At 40.4% G+C, this 20,738-nt stretch overlaps 1 protein-coding gene across 12 annotated transcripts in view; it reads right to left on the reverse strand.

Moving 5' to 3' along the window:
• The window catches only part of FMNL2 (formin like 2), a 267,683-nt gene that overhangs the window by 17,752 nt on the left and 229,193 nt on the right, over nt 1-20,738 (reverse strand). For 6 of the 12 annotated variants that reach the window (XM_089520011.1, XM_089520012.1, XM_089520015.1 and 3 more), the window contains 10 exons: nt 20,092-20,112; nt 14,592-14,716; nt 12,242-12,441; nt 11,272-11,506; nt 10,632-10,700; nt 10,426-10,506; nt 9,336-9,465; nt 8,437-8,600; nt 6,834-6,935; nt 4,452-4,550 (listed from right to left, as the gene is read on the reverse strand). In XM_089520011.1, the coding sequence (XP_089376137.1) occupies nt 4,452-4,550; nt 6,834-6,935; nt 8,437-8,600; nt 9,336-9,465; nt 10,426-10,506; nt 10,632-10,700; nt 11,272-11,506; nt 12,242-12,441; nt 14,592-14,716; nt 20,092-20,112 (1,226 nt within the window). Of the gene's footprint in view, nt 1-4,451; nt 4,551-6,833; nt 6,950-8,436; nt 8,601-9,335; nt 9,466-10,425; nt 10,507-10,631; nt 10,701-11,271; nt 11,507-12,241; nt 12,442-14,591; nt 14,717-20,091; nt 20,113-20,738 lie in introns of those variants that run through there. The other 6 variants (XM_089520017.1, XM_089520020.1, XM_089520010.1 and 3 more) reach the window with 2 other exon arrangements.

Raw genomic sequence — 20,738 nt, forward strand, 5'->3', positions numbered from 1 at the left:
TAGACAATAGATATCCAATTTCATTTTTTGAAGGTAATGGAAAATTTTCTTTCTCTTCTGAGGGGTATTTAACCCCTGTACGTTCCATGTACATATTTTCAGGTCATTGTATGAACCCATTATGTCTGCCAAATATTAAGACTGCAATTCCTAGTTTTTGTCCTTTTCTTTCCTAATTATCAAAGTACTCTTCCAATAGTGTTTCTTCTTCCTTTTCTTCCTGACGGTCCTTCCAGTCAATATCCTCCTCGAATTCTTCTGGATCAAGCAACTGGCGTTCTATATCAATTAATAAGCTACTCAGGTCCTGTTGCAATACTTCTCTTCCATCCGTCTCCTCTTCTTCCTCCTCCTCAATGGAGTCTTCATCATCTCGATGTCTTATAATTAAGTTACTTGCCGTGGCTCCTAATAGCTCCTCATTTTCTTCCCTATTTAAGTTCTCTTCTGGGTCCTCATCTTTACCTGCATTGTTATCCATTTTCTCTTTCATCTTTCTCAGGAAAGCCTTTGCTTGTTCTGGAGTACTTATTTTAATTCTCTTCTTTTCACACCAAAACGTGACTCCCTCCATTGTCTCCCATCTGTACTGTGTCTTCTCTCTCCTCAGGAAAGCCATCAAATTTGTATAGTCCCATCTTTTTCGGAGCAGCCTCGCAGGGATGTCTTTCAAAACTTTAACTTCCTGCCCCTCCCACTCGAAGGGGGTCTCGTTATGTTTATTTAAAAAGGCATCCCTGGTCTGTTTCCTCACAAAGTGAAGCGAAATATCTCGTGGCACCCCTTTCTGCTTTGCAATTTTTGAGCTCACACGGTACAGTTTATCAATTTCAGTTTCCATACTGGTCACCTCTTTCTCAAGAAATTGCGCTATTTTTGGGACTATTTTCTCCAATAGATTTTCTTCTTTCTCTTCCACAATGCCTCTCAGTTTCACAGCTCGTTCTTTCATTCTTTGCTTCCAAACCGCTCTCTCATCTAGCTCCTGTTCTCTTTTTCTTTCCAATTTCATTAACTCCATCTCCACTTTATCACTTTTACATTCCAATATGTCCACTCTTTTCTTCGTACTTTGCATTTCAGCCATTAATTTGTCTACAGATTGATTGATTTGCCTCAAATCTGCCCTTATTTCTTGCTTAATCTCTTTTTTAAATTTATTCATCTCTTGTGCAATAGCTGCTGAAAGGTTTGCAGTCAGATTTGCAGATAATCCCTCAACCTTTTCTAGTATTAATTGGTTTATGTCCAAATTTTTTGGGTCATCAATTGATTGGCGTCTGGGGATTTGGTTTTGAGCATTGGCTCTTGTATTCCTTTTCGGATTCATTTTATCTAATACCTTGTCCTAGACCCTTGTTTCTTAGATGTTACCACTCTGTCAAGATTCAAGCAAACAAACCAAAAATACAGAAGGAAATAAGCCAGTAGAGATCAGACTTCTACCACTGCTTGTAACTCTGTTATCAATTTAATCTATATATCCTTTTTAATCTTTACTTTAGACACTGAAGTCCTCTGCCCAACTTTCCCTTCTGTTATCCTTCCCCTTCCCCCAGACTTTATAAATATCACCAACTTGTTGCTTATTTCAGCCTCTAAAGTTGTTCTGTCACTCTCTCTGACATACGTTTCTATGTCCAGTCCTCCTTCATCCCGTCATTCATTCCTATTCTTCTCTATGGAATACCCCTTTGCCTCTCTCTGTTTCCGTCTCTATGATCTTGTCCGTCCAATTTCCTTTTGCCGTCTTTCCAGTCTTCTTCTATGCTCCTTCTATCCTCCGTCTCCGTGTTTGTTCCTTCTTCTTCCGGTCCGTCTTGTTATTCAACTCTATGGTAAACCTCCTGTCAGCCCTCTATCTTCCATCTCTGTGATCTCAGTCCCTTTACTTCCTGCTTCCTGGTGTTGTCTTTAGTGTCCTCTCTATGGTCCTTCTGTCTTCCTCTTTCTGTAACGTTCCTCCGCCTTTCGCTCCTCCCCTTCTCTCTCAGCTCTCCACCTCCGTCTCCACAACAGCCCGTCTGTCTCTCTCTCTCACTGCCTCTCTCCTCTCCTCCGGACCCTCCTCCCAGAGCTCAAGGACACTCAGCGTAGGATGCGGGACTCAAAGGTAAATACAGGAAAAGTGGCTTTTAACCCTTTAATGTATCCTTTAATGTTTGGTTCCCCTTACTATCACAGTCTTTCTTTTTAAACAATTTATACGTACTAAGCCTTACACAGAAAGGGTGTCTCCTACAGCCACAGGGAAGCTTTCTTCTTCTTCTACTTCTTCTTCTTTTCTTTTTTTAATTTAAAAGGTCTTTCGGGGATTCTTTCCTAGCAAGCTATATCTTTCTTTAAAGTCCGTTAGCAAATTCAGCAGTCTTTCTCTCTCCTCTCTCCGCTTTTTACCTCCCAGATGTTATGTCCATTCAGAATCCACAAATTTCGGTAATTATCTTCAACAATCTTAGTTTAAAATAATGGTGGCGCCTCTGTGCAGAGATGTCTCCGCTTCTCCTGCAAGGCCGTGGATTGCTCTTCGGTCCTGCGCGGCTCAGTATGTTTCAGCTTCTCCCCTTCGGGTTCCTCCAGGGCCAAGCTTACTTCTGCTTTCACAGGTTTCTTGAGCGGCTCTAGGGCCTCCTCTGAGCCCCCTCTGATCCCGCCGTTATTGGCGAGAATTTTAGGTCAAGAGATCGAGTCTTTTGACCTATCTTGCCTTGCCGAGTGAGATCGCCTCCGAGAGCCTTCCCAAAGTGCGTCTCTTCAAGGCGCCATTACCACCGGAAGCCTGAATAAATCTTGACAAAAAAAACTTCAGAGCCAGTTTGTCCTAGAGGACCATATGTTGGAAATTATTTGAAGGCACACACCACCACAACCACAAGTCTATGTTGGGGAAGAGTGTTCACAATGCTGGAGATGGTTGGTGACTGGCTAAGAGTTTGAAAGACAAAATGGGTGGACAACAATGGAAATGAGCAGTTGGCAGGTTGTCATTGTTGAGTGTGGAGATCATGGAAGGGAAATAGGCTCAGTATTAGGTAGTAAGGGTAGATTTAGAATAAGTAGTTAGATTGGTCAGCCAGGTCACTGTTTATTTGGCCAACAGTAACATAAGAAAAGTGCTTATCTAAAACCACATGTTTTTGTACACTGAGTAACCTTAAACCTTTTGTTTTATTTCTGTTAATAATGAAGTTGGTGTTTGTCACACATGGCTCTTTACTGACAATATCTGTGGTAAAGGTTTTCAGATACAATTGTATCTGTGGTGATAGAAATGCAATAGATGTGTGTAAACACAACACAAACCCAAGTAATAGCTATATGCCTCCAATTAAGAGACAGTGTTCCAGAGAAACAGACTAGTCCTGAGGTTTGTGTCAGGAGCACATAACCAAGGAGAAAAGAGAATTTTAGGGAAGCGATGGTATGCTCACTGGTGCAAGTAGTGGAAATAAAATTAAACATCAACCCCTCCATCGTTGCAAACAGGCGTAACTCTCTTGCTGAGGAACGTGGCACAAGCTCTCCCACTGAACTAAGCGGTCCCGGCAGGAGTGTGGGTTGGTCTTCCTGAAGCAGCTACTTATTCAGTGCCTTGCTCTTGGCATGTTGATTCATTTGGTCTAGCCTGACATGATCTCAGTTTCTAATTAAGAATTTAAATATATTATGAAGTCCATATCATTATGATACCTTCCTTAGGCCAACCAAAAAGGCCATAAATTAATTGCACTAGTTTTTGAAGCTCACAGGTTTCATCTGGAAAAGATGGTTACAAAGTGTGCAGCATGGAGAAAAGGCATGGACCCCAGGATTTTTGCTATCTTTGCCTAATGAAGAAACTGTGAGCTTAAAAATTCAGTGCATAGTCAGACTAATTAAAAAAAATATTGCTGCACTATTGCCTTTGAAATTTGCTTTGGAGTCAAGATGGCCATTTTTGTATTAGGAATGAAGGTCTCATATGCCAAGTCTGGAAAACTGAAGCTCAACACAAAATAAAGAAAATGGAGGAGAATGTTTTTCTCCTGAAATCTCTGTCAAGTCTTCCATCATATTTGGATATTGCAAAATTATGTGCATATACCTCATTTCCTCTAGTTACAAAACTGCTTGCCTGAGATAAATATCCAAGACTTCTTGGAAAACATCATCAGAACAGAGCAGATTCCAACAATTGAGATCAATGTCTAAGATAATAAATACTGTTCTGGAATTTAAGAACCAGAAAGTGACAAGTACAAGACTCCTATGACATTTATAAAAGCTGCTTGAATACCAGAATAATGGGGCCTCATTAAATATCACAGGGACAGCTGTTTGGAGCTGTTGCTGGTTTGCTGATCCTAAATAATAAGAAAGGCAACAACTGTCTGACACATTCACAATTTCATTACTGAAATGTCTTCACAATGTCCTCTATAAATGTTGAAAGTCTTGGGGCTCTTAGTTACCTTTTGGTCTTGTTGCTCCAGCAAGGCTTCCTGTTCCAGAAGTTTTTCCATTAATGCTTGCTCTTGCTTTTTCCTCAGTTCATTTTCCTCTTCAGCTTGCTGTTCATCATTTCAAGGAAAATACACACTGATAAGAGCTAGCCACACCTTCCAATGAATGAGATTCATTTTAAACTCACTCAGCAAAATACAAACACACTAATCTCACAGTTTTTTTTGTGGATTTTTGGGCTATGTGGCCATGTTCTAGAAGAGTTTATTTCTGACCTTTCACCAGCATCTGTGGCTGGCATCTTCAGAGAATGCTGGTATGGAAGAGAGTTACTGTTATGTATATATATACTGTGTCCTGGATACTGATATATATACACACACCCAACTTTCTTCCATACCAGCATTCTCTGAAGATGCCAACCACAGATGCTGGCGAAACGTCAGGAATAAACTCTTTTAGAACATGGCCAGATAGCCCGAAAATCCCGCAAAAAACTATGGATGCCAGCCATGAAAGCCTTCCACTCCACCAATTACAGTTTAACTTAAATATATGTTGCCTGTATACTGGGGCAAAGTCTTCTATCTGTTACAGCATGACATCTTGACTTCTTTCAGAACAGTGGCCTAACCCACTAACTGCATGTGTGATGTTTCCCACAATCAAACTATTTCCAATTAATCCAGATAAAAGCTTAAATAATGAGGCTGGTGGAAGCTGGCTTCCCAGACCTTTTTCCTTTTTGCAGCCCCACTAGTCCTCTGAAAAGAATCTCCCATTATATTCACTTATGTCTGGATCCAACCCTACATGGTCTATTTGTTAGCTCCTTTCAACTCTCAAGTATATAGGAAGCACTGCCAATTTTAACCAATGAGCAAGTATATAATTTATGCAGACAGCAGATGTTCTCCTCCTTGGGAGAAAGTGAAGGCTAAGAGCTGCAGTGAAGATAGTAGCGAATGAAGTTCCACAAACACACTTATGTGGAGTTCCAGGTGCTGGAGACAGAGGACAGAAGCAGTCCAGCTCTGGTGGAAAGGTGCTCTCATGGAGTGCTAGTCAGTGGGCATTTGGATTGGAATGGAGCTGTGAATAAATACCATCTGGCACCCACTGCACCGCTAATTAAAAACATATTGTCTAAGGAAACACCAATTACTTCTTTGTACAACACTGTAAAAAGAAGATCCACTAGAGTAGTCCCCAGTAAAGCTCAAAGACACTACAGTCGGTCCTCCTTATACGCGGATTTGCCATGCGCGGATTTGAGCATACGCGCATGGCAAATCCGGAAGTTGTCCCCAATGGCGGCGCGCGTCCACGCGCGCCGCCATTGGGAACAACTTCCCTCCTTCCCCTCTCCTCCCCCCAACTCTTTCCCTCCAGGAACAGCACCCGGCCTTTCTCCTGGCAGCGGTGGCGGCGCCGTGGAGAGGAGGAGGAGGAGGCGGCCGAGCGCCAGAGGCCTCTTCGGCCCCCTCTCCGCTGCCGGCGCCTGCACCTCGATGCAGGGGCCGAGTGGCGGACTGGAGACCAAGAGGCCTCCAGCCCACCACCCGGCCCTTGCACAGAGGTGCTGGCGGCGGCGGCGGCGGCGGAGTGGGGGCTGAAGAGGCCTCTGGCGCTGGTGCTCCGCTGCTGCCGCCGCCGCCGCCACAGAAGGGCCGGGTGGCAGGCTGGAGGCTTCTTGGCCTCCAAAACCCCCACCCGGCCTTCCCCCCGGCTCCGGCTGAGGCGGCAGCAGCAGCGACGCAGCACCGGCGACAAAAAGGTAAGTAAGGAGGGAGGGAGGGAGGGAAGGAAAGAGTTGGGGGGAGGAGAGGGGAGGGAGGGAAGTTGTCCCCAATGGCGGCGCACGTGCAATGGGACTTGAGCATACGCGGATTTTGGTATACGCGGGGGGGTCCGGAACGGATCCCCCGCGTATACCAAGGATGCACTGTATTCATTCTGTGTCCCTATGTTTTTACAGAACAGCCACTCTTCCATAAATCAATCGACCAGGGTTGGCCACTTGTGATTCTCACCAGTGACTTGCTACTAGCTAGGGCTGATGGGAGTCCATCTTAGTGGTTGTTTTCATATACTTATGGTTTACCCCATGAGTACTGAGGCTGATATTCTCAGCTAACAAAATGCTTTTGAGGAGCTGATGTTTAACAGTTATCACTTGCCACCTCATAAAGGAGGTATGAATTAACCTTCACTCTATGCACTTTAATTAAAACAAGAGAAACAATTCTTTTCCTTCTGGTTATTATGGAGCATGGATTTAGAGGATTTTTTATCCTACTCTGCAGGAAGAAATTACACAGCCACAAAGTAGAAAGCACAGCTACAATTCATATGAATTAATGAGAGACATGACTTAAATTTTTGTATACCTTGTAAGCCTTCACAAAGCGGACAAAGACTGGAAAGAAGACAGATGGTGGTGTTGTTTTGGGATTCTCTCCAAAATATTTCACAGCATCATCAAAGGCATCCTGGAAGAGTAACACTTTTCAAAAAAATTTAAATATGGATTCTACAAGTATCTCTTGCAAGGCATAACAACAAGGTACAAGTGTCATATGACAATGTGTGAGCCTGTCTACAGGATTTGATTCTGCATCTAGTATTCCTCTACTAAGTACTACATAAGGTATTTCCTTAGGAGCCACTATTGCTAACATGAAAATAACCATACACTGCTTGTGTGACCTCTGCATCATACACTGATCTTGCAGTGGTATACAATGCAGTCGGTGTTCTTGGGTAACATCATAGCCAGCTCTCAACCTGATTTGCATAGGCAGCAAATATAGGAAATCATTTCATTTTTGTACTTCAAATTTCCATGTAGAAACAAGGTTTTGATAAGGGAAATGATGCACTCTTCAGGCAAAAAAAAAAAAAATGGATTCAGGATTCTCTGTTATTTAGGGGACACAACAGACTGCACATAGAATCAAACAGCATCTTAAGAAAAATAAACCACAAAAGGCCTGTGGTTAGATACACATAAACAGCCCCAGCTTGGTGGCTGGTTTAAATTTGGCCAAATGGAGAAAGGTTCCTATATTTCTACCAGTGTTGATGTTATGTAATACAGATCCTAGCTGATTACACAGAACAGCAATAGGAACCTTGTAGCCTTTTAGGTATTCTTTGATTCCAACTCTGATCTGTCCCAGGCACTATTGCCAGTTGACAAGGATGCTCAGCGGCATCTATGGACAACTGATTGGCCACTACGTGAGAATATTTTACTCTTATCCAGCATGGCTTTTCTTATGCTCCTATGATGAAAGGAGCAATAACATCTGGAAGGAGACATATATTCTAGCTAAACACATACCTTGAAATGATTCTGCCAGGCCCATCAGTGTCTACCCTGCTGATAAACAGATGTGCTTCTTTTAACACACACATGCACATTTCTTTATTGGCCTGTGGCTTATCCACATCCTGACATATCCGCATGTATTCAAGAGCATACACTTGTTATTCAACTCATACACATCTGTCTTTTGAAACCAGTTTATCCACATAGGTAGGTGGGACACTATTGCACAGAGAACGGCTGGGGAACTGGTGGCTCTCCAACTCATCTTCCATCCTTATTGGCTATGTTGCCAATGTTGCAGAGCTGGATGCAAAGTTGCCATATCAGAACAAAATGTGTAAAGCAACTTTTTATTTATTTATTACATTTTTATTCCACTTTTTTTTCCAAGTAACTCAGGGAAGCATTCATGGTTTTTACCAATTCCATCTTCACAATAGTTCTGTCAAATGGGTTATGCTCAAAGTCATCAGCAAGGTCAATGGGGATTTTGCACCTGGGTTTCCTCTGACCTACCCCGACATTCTGACAACTATACCATGCTAGCACTGAGAAAACAGCTCTAGCTAATTCTACCTATTCTGAAAGCATCATTTTCAGCTTGAAAAAAATGAGAAATTATGGTAACACTGCAACAACAGTTGAGCTGGAGGGAATACCTGGGAAATTTTTGCATCATCCTGTAACTTCTTTAGTTTCCCTTCATTGTTCTGAATGAATTCCTTCAGCATGGTATTGTGATCATGCATGGTGTATTCACGTTTCGTTAGGTCTAGACCTCTTTGGAGTTCTTTTACATCCAATAGAACATTTTCAAGTGATACTAAAGGGAGAAAGAAAACAAAATATCTCCAAAACTTTAACTGAAAAAGAGGTGTGTATGGCCTGCCTGATTGCTAACACTGCCAGTTATTGCAGGGACTGTAGCTCCTCACAGATGGTTTTCACCTACAACTCCTATGAGCAATAATCAGTAAGTGACAGTGGGAGATGCAATCTAAGCACATCTAGATAATCTCCAAGACCCCCTTTTATAACATGCACACATATCTCCCAACATGGTTGTTGTCTCCTCTACCCAGTTTTCAAATGTATGTTGGTATTTCTACCCATGCAATTTTTTCTGATGGCATGTTTATGCAACATTATTGAGGCAAACTTCCTAAAGGTTTTATAATCAGGAAAAAGGATCTGAGCAGACATTTTGAAAGACACTTGAGATTTATAGAGGCAAACCTACTACTATAGATACTTTCAAATGGAAGTCAGAGAATTATGGCTTACAGTGGGACTAGAGAGAGACTAGTTTAAGCTGTTATTATTATTCCAAAGAGATTTTGCGGGGGGGGGGGGGGGGGGAAATCTAAATGGTCTCTCTGTGAATTGTTGTATTTGCTACATCCTTTGAAGATACATACCTGACCACGGCATTTGAATATAATCCCAGAGACATTCACTCCATTTTAATTATATATATTTAACTCTGTGCTAAGTTATACAGTGAATGCAACTCACCCTAGTTTTTATATGGTTAAGGAGTGAATTTTAGACACCTTACCTGCAGCAGCTTTCTCCACATAGTGAAGTTCATTGTAAAAAAGTGATACTTGTTGATATTTCTCCTTCACAACATTTGATATATAGTGCAATAGGGTTTGTTTTCTGTCTGTTGATTTTGTATCTAGTAACTGCAAAGAAGTATCAAAGGAAATATGTTATATTAGTTTCCAAGACTAGGAAAAGTTATAGTATCCCGCACTCTCACTAATTTTCAAAAAGACATTAAAAGGCCAAGCTTTTAAACTGTTGTAGTTATTTTATTTTTTCATAGTTTTAAAGACTTAAATCCAACTGCTACTCTCAACTAGAGCAGCTTGATTCAATGGCTGAAGTCGGGAATTATGCAAATTCAACATGTCCAATGGGCCTGCTCTAGTTGATACTATGCCAATGTTTTATGTTAATTATAATATTTTATTATTTGGTATTCAGTCTACAGAAAAGACACAAAATTCACTCAGATACTACTGTAAGCAGCCAGCAGTGCTCAAGCCATTCACTGCATTTATTTTTGTCTTACTCTGCCTGGTCACTTTCATATTATTTTTGAAAAGTTATGAATAATGAAATTTTCATTCTCAAGGATGTTGACAGACTATTATACAACAGAAGCTGACTGAAAGCAGCCAAGTCCTAAACTGACTTTTCCAGAATTGGAAAATTGAGATAAATTTCAGTTCATACTTCTGACACACAGACTCTAATCTCCTATGGCTGTTAGTGAGGAAAAAAGTAGTCATGGTGAAAACACAGGCTGGGGAAGGTCTGGTATTATGAAGTTCTGAAAATGGACTTCAACTTTATTTGATAAGCTTGAAAAAAAAAAACCTCTTTGATTACAAATATCAGAATCCTCCAGTCAGCATGCCATAATGATGCTGCTTGATGGCTTCTGAGAGCTGTAGTCCCCAAATGTAATTTTTCCAAGCTCTGAGAAATAAACGATGACTCTTTTTCTCACTAGTTCATCTCCCCAGAAGAATGAATATCTTTCCATGCAGTGGTTCACACAGACAATGTGAATGCATGGGGATCTGAAAGCTTTGTTCCAAGCCAAGTTAGTTCATTGTGGATGTGTCACTACTTACCAGATCCAAGCTTTGCAATTTAAATCCATAAACAGCTCCTCGTTTACTGCTGTTCATATAGTTACCCAGAGCCAGGATTATCTGCAGAAGCCACAATGAGAAAAATGGTAAGGATCAACCAATGTAACAGAAATGAAAGGAGCAGTTTTAGTGTTAAATATAGGTTCCCCTAAGGACTAAAAATGAAATAGCATAATGACACTTGCCTCTAAGATTTTCTTGAGCTTCTGAGATGACTTTATAGAGACAGATGCTGCAATTATTGCATGAAGTTGCTAAATATAAACACAAGAAATAACATTAATGTTTCTAAAAGTTAAGTGTGAACTAATACAATGACAACATGGGATGTCTTGGCTCCAATCTTAACTATGTGGAAAACCTGATCAGCTTGCACAAGAATGAAATATGATTTTTGATGAAACCTTCTGGCTGTAGCTTCAATGTCATAGCCAATGAAATATCCCATACTATTAGGGAGTGCATCCCAACACTCACAACTATTACAGGAAGAGAAACATTAAAAAGAGAAAGACACCAGATCCCACCTTCACTACGCTTACAAAAATCTGGATGAGATCAAAAGCAAGTTCAGAAAGAAGTTAATAAATTAATAAAGAAAGTAGTTAATAAGTTAATAAATTTATCTCAAGGTGCTCTAATGATGAGATTTAAATGGCCAAAAATAGGTCAACAGCCACCAAAAGATAGGATCAGGTCATTTCTAACTAACAGCTGCCTAGAGTACCTACTTGAAAACAAATGTAACATATACACAAACTGAACCTTTAGAATTCAAGTTCTAGTCCCTTTTTGAATAAACTCTGAGCTCTGTGTCTCACTCACAGGAGTCAGCATCTGGATGCTTTCTGCAAAGTTGCCAATGAATGCCATGATGGTCATCTTCTGCATCAGCCTCTCAATCTTGCTGAACTGCATCATGAACCGATCCTCATCTGACAGGTTCTCGAGGGGTTTCCTCTCCCGCTCATAAAGCCGTAACATTTTCACTTCATTTTCCGTGGGCAAGAACCTCATTAGGCATTCAACAAAATCTACAGGAAGGGTCTTCAGATCAAATCTAGACAACGGGAAGCAAAATAGAGTATGTTAGCACACAGTGCTCACAATACGGCAAAAGACTGGGAGTTAGAAAATTAGAATGGACTATTCAGCCAGACTAGTGCCATAATTTCAATGGGAAAATATATAAAATATATAAAGTGAACACACACACACACAGTTTTTAAAAAGATATGTGAGATTCAGAATGTATCTATTCTACACAGTTATCTCAATAATTCTGGAATTGGTAGTTTAGTGATATATTTGGAATTTTCTGCTAGAGAGTTCTGGTGCTATAGTTCAGTAGATTGTGTCCTAGAACGTTCTAGTACAGAACCCCACATACTTCCTCAAGCTAAGGATTGCACAGTAAGAAATGATAATAGTTAAAGTGGGATCAAACTGCTATAGTGCTATAGTATAGATGCACTTGGTGTTTTTCATGCTGCTGTTGAACACACAAGAATCCTGCAAGAGACGATATTGATAATCCTAGTAGTCAGGCTATGTGAGGGGTTCTGGGAGTTGTAGTCTATTAACCTTTCCAAGTTCTCATTTTTACAAATGAATAGTTCCCAAAGAGCCAGTCATGTGTGCATAAAATTATAGCCTTAGAATGACAAAGTGGACAGTATGTACACTTGAGTGTTCACTGATTTGCAAGGCACAAAAACAGCTTTTTAATTTAGTCCAGTTGCAGAAATACTGCTAGAAATTTAATACATTATATTCTACACTCATTTTTACTTACGCCTGAATAGCCTTGCATATCTCATCAGATGTCTTCCCAGCTTTTCTTAATGTGATAGCAAGGTTTTTAGCTCTATTTGCTTCCAACAGTGTTACTTTGTTTGATCCTTTCTGAGTTATTTGCTTGCTTGAAGAAAGATCGATGGCTGGGCCTTGGGCTTTTGTCTTAAATATTTCTTCAAATTCATCCACATTTAAATCCTAAAGACAAAAACGAAGCCAAAGCAGTCTACACAGGGAAGTAGTTTATGCAGCAGGAAGAATAATATTCTAAGGGTGGGGAAAGGAGAATCCATGGTGGAAGAACAATGTTGTTGCATGGCAATGGGCCTTGGAAGGTAGGTAGGTAGGCAGGCAGGCAGGTAGGTAGGTAGGTTGGTAGGTAGGTGTGTGTGTGTAGGAAAGGATGTCCTTTATTTCAGTTTTTTCCTCACTGGTTCTTTTACATATCCACCTTCACACCAGTTGTTGTTATCATTTATATAGTGCTGTCAATTTGCACAGCGCTATACGTACAAATAATAAAATCGATAAAAGTGAAACCTGCCAATGGCGTACATTCTACAAAATACATATAAAACAATACCGTATTTTCCGTCGTATAAGACGACCGAGTGTATAAGACGACCCCCAACTTTTTAAACAAAAATCTAGGGTTTAGCCTATACTCAACATATAAGGCTACCCCTCCTCCTGAGAAGCCGGCAGCCGGCCGTGCACGCGCGCACTGGCTTCTAAAGGGCCTCCGAAGGCCCCTTAGAAGCCGGCGCAGGGCTGCCACCTTCCCAGGCCTCCGGAGGCCTGAGAAGCCGGCAGCCCCAGAGCGCGCACATGCAAGGCCCCCAGGCTCAATCCGGCGTATAAGACGCCCCCCCCCCCCCGACTTTTGACCCAATTTTCAAGGGTCAAAAACTCGTCTTATACACCGGAAAATACGGTAGGTAAAAAATATAGGATAGAATTTGGATCCATTGGGATGGAAAACAACTATGCCAGCTCCAGGTCTTATATAGTTTTCCCTTCCATTTTAGAGAATATCTGAGGAATTAAACTTCAACTCCGGGGAGTATTGTTGTTGTTTTAATCAGCTGGATCCAAAGTTCTGCCAATATGCCTCTTACAGCCTTGGCCTTTACTGGCATTGGAGCAGCAACACTAGAGGTGGCACAGTGTTGGTGATTTCCACACCAGTCAACAGCTAGGGACCTCCTTCTCTATGGGCACACTATTACTCATCACCAAAGGTAGAAATTGTAGTCCACCAATTCTATGGCCTTTGTGATGTCTTCCCTGGAATCACAGGAATTCACCCTAAGTCTACAATAAATAAATAAAAATTAAAAGAAGGTATTAAAGCTAACCCTGAGAAGCCAGAGTTTTTTGTTTTGTTTTGTTTTGTTGTTTTGTTCACAGGGGGCACTGTTTCTGGCCTGATGATTTAGGGCTTCCATGTCCTGCAAGGCTCCTTGTCTCTCTACTTGATTAGCAAAACCACAATTATGCACCTTTCCAAAAAAAATCAAAATAAATTATGCAAACTAACACACCATATGTAGGACCTTCAAGAAAATAATGTGTTGTGGAGGGTCTCTATACAGGACCCTAACTGGACCATCTCACTCTCACACCCATGCTTTGCTTTCTATTCCTGCCCCCACCACTACAGTCACCATTTGGTGGTGAGAGAATATATTCACTCTTCATTGGGCTGCCACCCCCTCCCCTGAAGCTCAAGTGTTCTCCCTACCATCACCACCTTTTTGGTATTTTTGTAAACTTTGAGATCTTGTGCACAATCTGTCCACTTTGCCCATCCATGCTCTAGTAGAAGAAGCTCCCACTCTCTGGACTGCTAAATGGCAACCACTTGCTGATGGTGGCTTCCAGGTCAGTAGGGACAACTGTATCCCTCAAACAGATTCAGCATCCAAATCTTTTAAAATTCAGATTGAAAATTGGAACACCAAATCTCTGGTTAAATTACTAATAGAATTCAGTGGGTCCTTGGTATCTGCTGGGATTTGGTTCCAGGACCATTCATGGATACCAAAATCTGTGGATGCTCAAATTCATTAAATACAATGGGAGAGTAACAAGGTGTCCCTTACACAAAATGGCAAAATCCAAGTTTTGCTTTTTGGAATATATGTTATTTTTGAGTATTTTTAATCTGTGGATGCTTAAATCCGTGGATAGAAAATCTGTAGATATGAAGGGCTGACTGTATTTTAAACTCACTACAGCTCACTTCGCTGACAGCAAGTCAATATGATTCCTTTTGAAGAACAACTTTCAAACACACCCATGTATTCTCTCCCTGGCCCTCATTAAAAGTTGCAAAGGTCTCATACCTCCAAGATCCTTTCATCGTCAATTTCATTGAAGACTGTTCCATTAATCTGATTGGGTTTCAGAGCTACCCAGTTAAATACTGGCATGCGGAACTTTGTCTTAATTGGCTTCTTGATTTTCACAGCTTTAAAAACAAAAATGAAAACAAAAACAGAGTGTAATTATACATTTCAATTATTATTAAAAAAACCAGTACAAAAAATAGTAAAAAAACAACAACAACATCTGGACTAATCCAACAGCAAGTCTGAGAGATGGCAGTTCAACACTGGAGGAAGTCTAGCAAGTCTTAAAACAATTACCACCAAACGTTTACAAAGACTTTGAAAATAATAGATTTTTACACAGATTTTCTGTGTTACTCATGATTGTTATTGTGTGCCTTCAAGTTGTTTCCGGCTTATGGCAACCCTAAGGCAACCCTATCACAGGATTTTCTGGGGCTGAGAGTGTACGACATGTCCAAGGTCACCTCACTGGGTTTCCATGGCTGGGTGGGCAATTGAACACTGCTGTCCAGAGTTGTAGTTCAACACTCAAACCACTACACCACACTAGTTCCCACCTATCATTCCTATATACATATATGTTCTGATATAAATACATATTTTTTTTCCAATCTGAGAGTGCAGCTCCCAACACACTAGGGAAAAGTCTCAATGAACTCAAAGCTACTTGTGGATGGCTCCCACATGATTGGGGCAGTGAATCTAACCCAGGTTTAAAGGAACTATCCAAGGTGCTGATGGAGGATAAGATTCAACATCTTCAGACCTGAACCCAGATCAAATTCACTGCTCCATTGAGACACAAGTAATCAACTGCCATAACTTCTAAGAAGTAAGGCATATGATTTAGTGTAAAACAAGCCAATGTTTTGATTACTACAACACATATCTTTAAAAGTATGTGGCATCCTTTTAGTTACCCATGTAACTTTGGCAATGTCCTGTGATAGTCACCTTTTAATATCATGGTCCCACAAAAAGTGAGAGAACTAAAAAAAGCATTGCCTGTCTGGCATAGGAAATTATGCACAGCTCACTATTTTTATGCAGAGCTTACTATTTAAAGCAAACAACAATGTAGTTCCTTAAAAATCACAGACATCATGACTAAATGGTTCAGTGAAGATGAACAGAAGGGATGACATGTGCTGCAAAGAATTCAAAGTGTGAAATTTCATGGTGCCAATCCCAGTGTCTTCCAACTTAGGCAACTGGTTGCAGTTAGACACAATTCTGGCTAGAATTCACTTAGAGTTACACATCTGTGACTGTTTTGTATTTGTGATCTCTATGTATCTTCTACTTCAGGGGATAGATGGGGACCACAAGAAAGTTTTTCAATTACCCTTACCAGGTAGGAGCTGCTGCAGTCAGCAGGGTCTGTTCTCCTGTCAACTGGAAAGCAACTGATTGGTCTTCCCATCCTCCCCTCAAACAAGCAAGCTCTGGCAGCAGGGGGGGGGAATTGGTTCTGACTGTCACACCAGAAATCACTTACAGGAGGGGATGGGCAGTTCACTCGGCTGCTTCCTGACCAACAGGGGAATGTCAGTCAGTTGCTTCCCAACTGAAAGGAAAACAGACCCCACTGATCTTAGTGGCTGCTTCCTGGTGACTGGGGGTGAGAAGTTGGGCCAGGAGTCACTGCACAGCTACATAACTACAGTGGTTACACATTCTTATGTGCCCTTGTTTATAGAACCAGGAAGCTCACATGTTTGTGCATCTGTTGATTTGGTCACAGATGTGTGATTTGTGACTAAAAACATTATGGCACTGATGGTATTCAAGTCCGTGTATGTCACATTTGCATAATGCACCACTTAGTCTCTGTAACTACAGGTTTGAGTCCATAATCTTGCTGAAAATGTCAGTCTGGAGTAAACAAATGGTGCTTTGGAGACACAAGAAGCAGAGCCTGATTTTCAAAATACCCAAGGGACAATTGTGACTTGCAGTGTGTTCAGTAGAGAGTAAGAGCTCGTGCACTTTTAAATACGCCAAAATCTATACTTTAAATAATAAAAGGAACATTATCAAGTCTCAGCAGTCACTTCTTGGATTATTAGTTGCTTTGACCTATCTCTGCATTAGTCTACTAAATCTTCTCTGAAGGGATGCTTTCCTCATTAACCATTAATGGGCAAAGTATAATAAGTTTAAACAAAGAAATATAGCTTAATTACTAAGAGTGAAAAAAAAACCCTTTCTGACCCTTTAAGCCACTAGTTTTCAGCCAAAAGTGCTGATGGAATGTCCATCACTGAAAATATTTAGCAATCAGTAATTCATTAACTATAATCATTAATCTTCATCAAATTCCCTTATAACATTCATGAGAGCATCTAATATCTAAAATGTAATTAAGAAAGTTTTTTTTAAAATGGACTTCCCACAGTTGAGAAGTAAATTATTTAAACCAGTCAACCAAATCCAGGCCTTTTCTTACAAATATCTTAGCACTGGTAAGTCAAAACTGAAATTGCACAGTCTTAGTGTCCAGTGCTTTGTGTTGCAAACATAAACCCTTGAGCATATCATACCATATAACTGTAGGTAGTCTTATCACAAGTAGAGAAAATACTAGCTCTTTTTTCTAAATATTTTGACCACAAGTATAACTATCTGGCACTGGTTTAGAAGCTAGTAAAGGTTTAACATCTTTTGCAGAGTTCACACAACCAAAAAAAAAAAAAAAAAAAAAGGGGGGGGGGAGAACCACTGCTCATTCCTCCAGTTTTGAATAAAGCCATTTAGCCAGTAGAGTGAAAATGAAGCATGCAATTGATCAGGAAACAATTTAATATGATGGTAGCTGTCCACCATCAAACAAAACACAGGGTAGTAGTACCTATTACAGCTTATTATGAACTGAGTAATATTCTCAGAGGACCACTGCTCTTAAGGATTAGATATCCCAAAATTCTTGTTATCTCAGAAACGTCTTTCTTCCATCCCACCAATTCACCCACTTTCTTGGACAAAGTTTCAGGTTACAGATAAAACTATACAGCTTGAGTCTCCCTTATCTGGAATTCCAAAATCTTAAATACTCCAAAATCCAAAACCTTTTTCATGGGTGGTTCAGTTAGTGGCACCTTCGTTTTCTGAAGGTTCAGTATACACAAACTTTGTTTCATGCACAAAATTATTAAAAATATTATGTACAAAATTACCTTCAGGCTATGTGTATAGGGTGCATATGAAAAATAAATGAACTGCATGTTTACACTTAGGTTCCATCTCCAGGATATCTCATTATGTATACACAAATATTGAAAAAAAAATCCAAACAATCTGAAATCCAAAACATTTCTGGTCCCAGGCATTTTGAACAGGAGAGACTTAATCTGTACTAGATTTTTTCAAATTTGTTCAGTAAAGTACAGATGGGCAGTGGTCCATCTAGAATTTATCTCTTTGTTCTGTTTCACCATTGTCTGTGATAGCCCAAATGCTGATGTCATGCAATGTTGCCATGCAATGATGCTATGTGAGATTATGATATACTCTAAGATCTAAAACCACAATCAAAGTTTACACTCTTTATTTTGCTTAAAAGCCACCTCTTCTTGGATGTGTGGTTGCATCACCAAAGACACCAGGTTAAGAATGTTAAAGAATATTTTCACTTCAAAGTATCCCAATAGTGACTAACTTTTGTTAATCCCTAACGTAAGGCATGAGGGTGTACATTATGATATGACTTGGAGTACTCTAATGATTTTTTAAATGGAGAAGTCACTGAACGCTGTGTTACCACAGATGACAGGCATGTCTCATTGCTCAAGTAGCAATTTGAGTGCTTGTAGCCAAAAGAGGAAAGAGTAACATCTATGGCAAGACATGACACAAGCAAGGAAAAGGCCAAGTAGACAGCTCCCCATCCCCACTCAAATTTCACATGGAAGAAAGTCCATGAGTTCTGTTTTCAATAAGTCGCATGTCCTGATCCACTTTGTGTACCACAATGATTAAGCACTTATGCTATGTAAAAATGTCCAGTTGAGACTTCAGCTGAACAGTAAATCCAGACTTATCGCTATTTCTACACCACATGCTTCCATTTGCAACTCACATGGCTTTATACCAGGTCATCTACCCCAGTGTTGTCTGATTAGCAACTCTCTAGCACAAGACTAGCTAATCATTTAATTTGAGGTGTCAGGGACTTGACCTGAGACATCCTATATCAAAGCATGTGCTCTCCCATTGAGCTGTACATGTGTTGTGTGCCTTCAAGTCATTTCTGACTTATGGCAACCCAAAGGTGAACCTATCATAGGATTTTCATGGCAAGGTTTGTTCAGAGCAGGTTTGCCAATGCCTTCCTCTGAGGCCGAGAGAGTGTGACTTGCCAAAGGCCACCCAGTGGGCTTCATGGCCAAGCTGGATACCGAACCCTGGTCTCCAGAGTCATGACAAAGTGCTCAAACCATTATGCCACACTGTCATTCTTCAATACATGCAAATAAGACGATAATTATATTGCAGTGATAATTATAAGGGTTATAAGGCTGGGGTGAGGAATCTTTGTCTACCCCAAATGTTTTAACCATAATTTAGACAGTCCCCACAGTTGATATCCCACTGGTGGAACAGGAGGAAATCTTTACATTGTGGCAGAGGGGGAGATCAGGAAAAGCTCTCACTCTTGATAAATGCTGTGAACACTATGGATGGCTTCAAATTTGGTGATCAAAGCATTGGGATAAAGGGTAGAACCCTCATGTTAGCAGTGGAAATCACTTTTTGGTGGCAGTGTAGTGGAATGAGGGACAAAATCCCCACAATGAGCTACTTGAGAATTTAAATATATATGTATATACCCATGCTATAAATTATTGATCTAGCCAGCTCTATGAAAGTTATGTGCAGGTTTCTTTTAAGATGAAACCTGACAAACAAAGCCGAGATCAATTTTTAAAAACATGGTGACACCAGTGAAAGCTAACCACCATAGAGCAGTGACTGGCTGTTTATTGTGTCCTGGGCCTTCAAATTGTTTCCAATTTATGTCAACCCTAAGGTGAACTACCAAGGGGTTTCCTTGGCAAGATTTGTTCAGAGGGGATTTGCCTTTGCCATTCTCTTTGACCGAGAGAGTGTGACTTGCCCAAGGTCACTCAATAGGTTTCCATGGCTGAGAAGGGATTTAAACACTGGTCTCCACAGTGAAACCACTACACCATGCTGGCTCTCTGTAGCCAGGCTTTATTTCTTCTTTCTCACAAGACATTACGTAATACTTAATATTAATGCATTTTGCTCCTAAAACTGAGTGAAAGTAATATATTTAGAAAGTTATGCACCATTATGATGCTTTAAGCCTTCTCGAAAGCAGTCCATGCTTTTATGTAATGAAAAATCACAACAAGCTGATTTTAGAAGTGACACATATATACATATATTATGATAACAGGAAAGAAGAAAGGAAATACTAGAAAACAGGTTTAAAAACATGTAAAACACTCAGGAAAAAGAGACCTACAGAAAAGCTTGATTGGCCCATCTTACAAGGAAGCAGAGGAAATAAATAAGAAAAGTGTTAGCTGTGATTGCAATTGCACAGGTCATTTAATCTTAAGAGAAAAATGACATCTGACTTTTATGCAGGTATAAAACAGGACTCTTGAGGCCACACTGCAGTTTGTTCTTCACAGAAATAACAAACTTCCCATGAGGATCCCATATATATGGACCAGGAAATCTATACAGTGTAAATAGGTAAAAAGGCATTTAAGCTCTCTTCATGCATTAGCGCAGAGGTGTCCAACCTGTGCCCCCTCCAAATGGTGCTAGAGTACAATATTTAAACAAACAAACAAACAAACAAACAAACATTAAATGCCAGAATTGCCGCCCACTGATTATGCTGCCTGGGTCTGATGGGAACTGGTGTCCAACACGTCAAGATGGATACAGATTCCTCATCCCTGATTCAGACAACATATAGTTCCCTACATAAGGATGTCTTATTGTAATAAAATGCCATGAGTAATCATATTCCTATCAAAAGCCTTTTATTGAACCTTTTATCTAAGCAGGTTTCAAAAGCATCAATTGATGCGTTTTACTTGGCAGTTATGCTTCAAACATATGATGATCACATGGCACACTGCCAGAATTCATGGTGCA

Source organism: Sceloporus occidentalis, unplaced genomic scaffold (genome assembly GCF_023333645.1).
Source record: "Sceloporus occidentalis isolate IW3139 unplaced genomic scaffold, rSceOcc1.0.p SCAF_4, whole genome shotgun sequence".
NCBI lineage: Eukaryota > Metazoa > Chordata > Lepidosauria > Squamata > Phrynosomatidae > Sceloporus > Sceloporus occidentalis.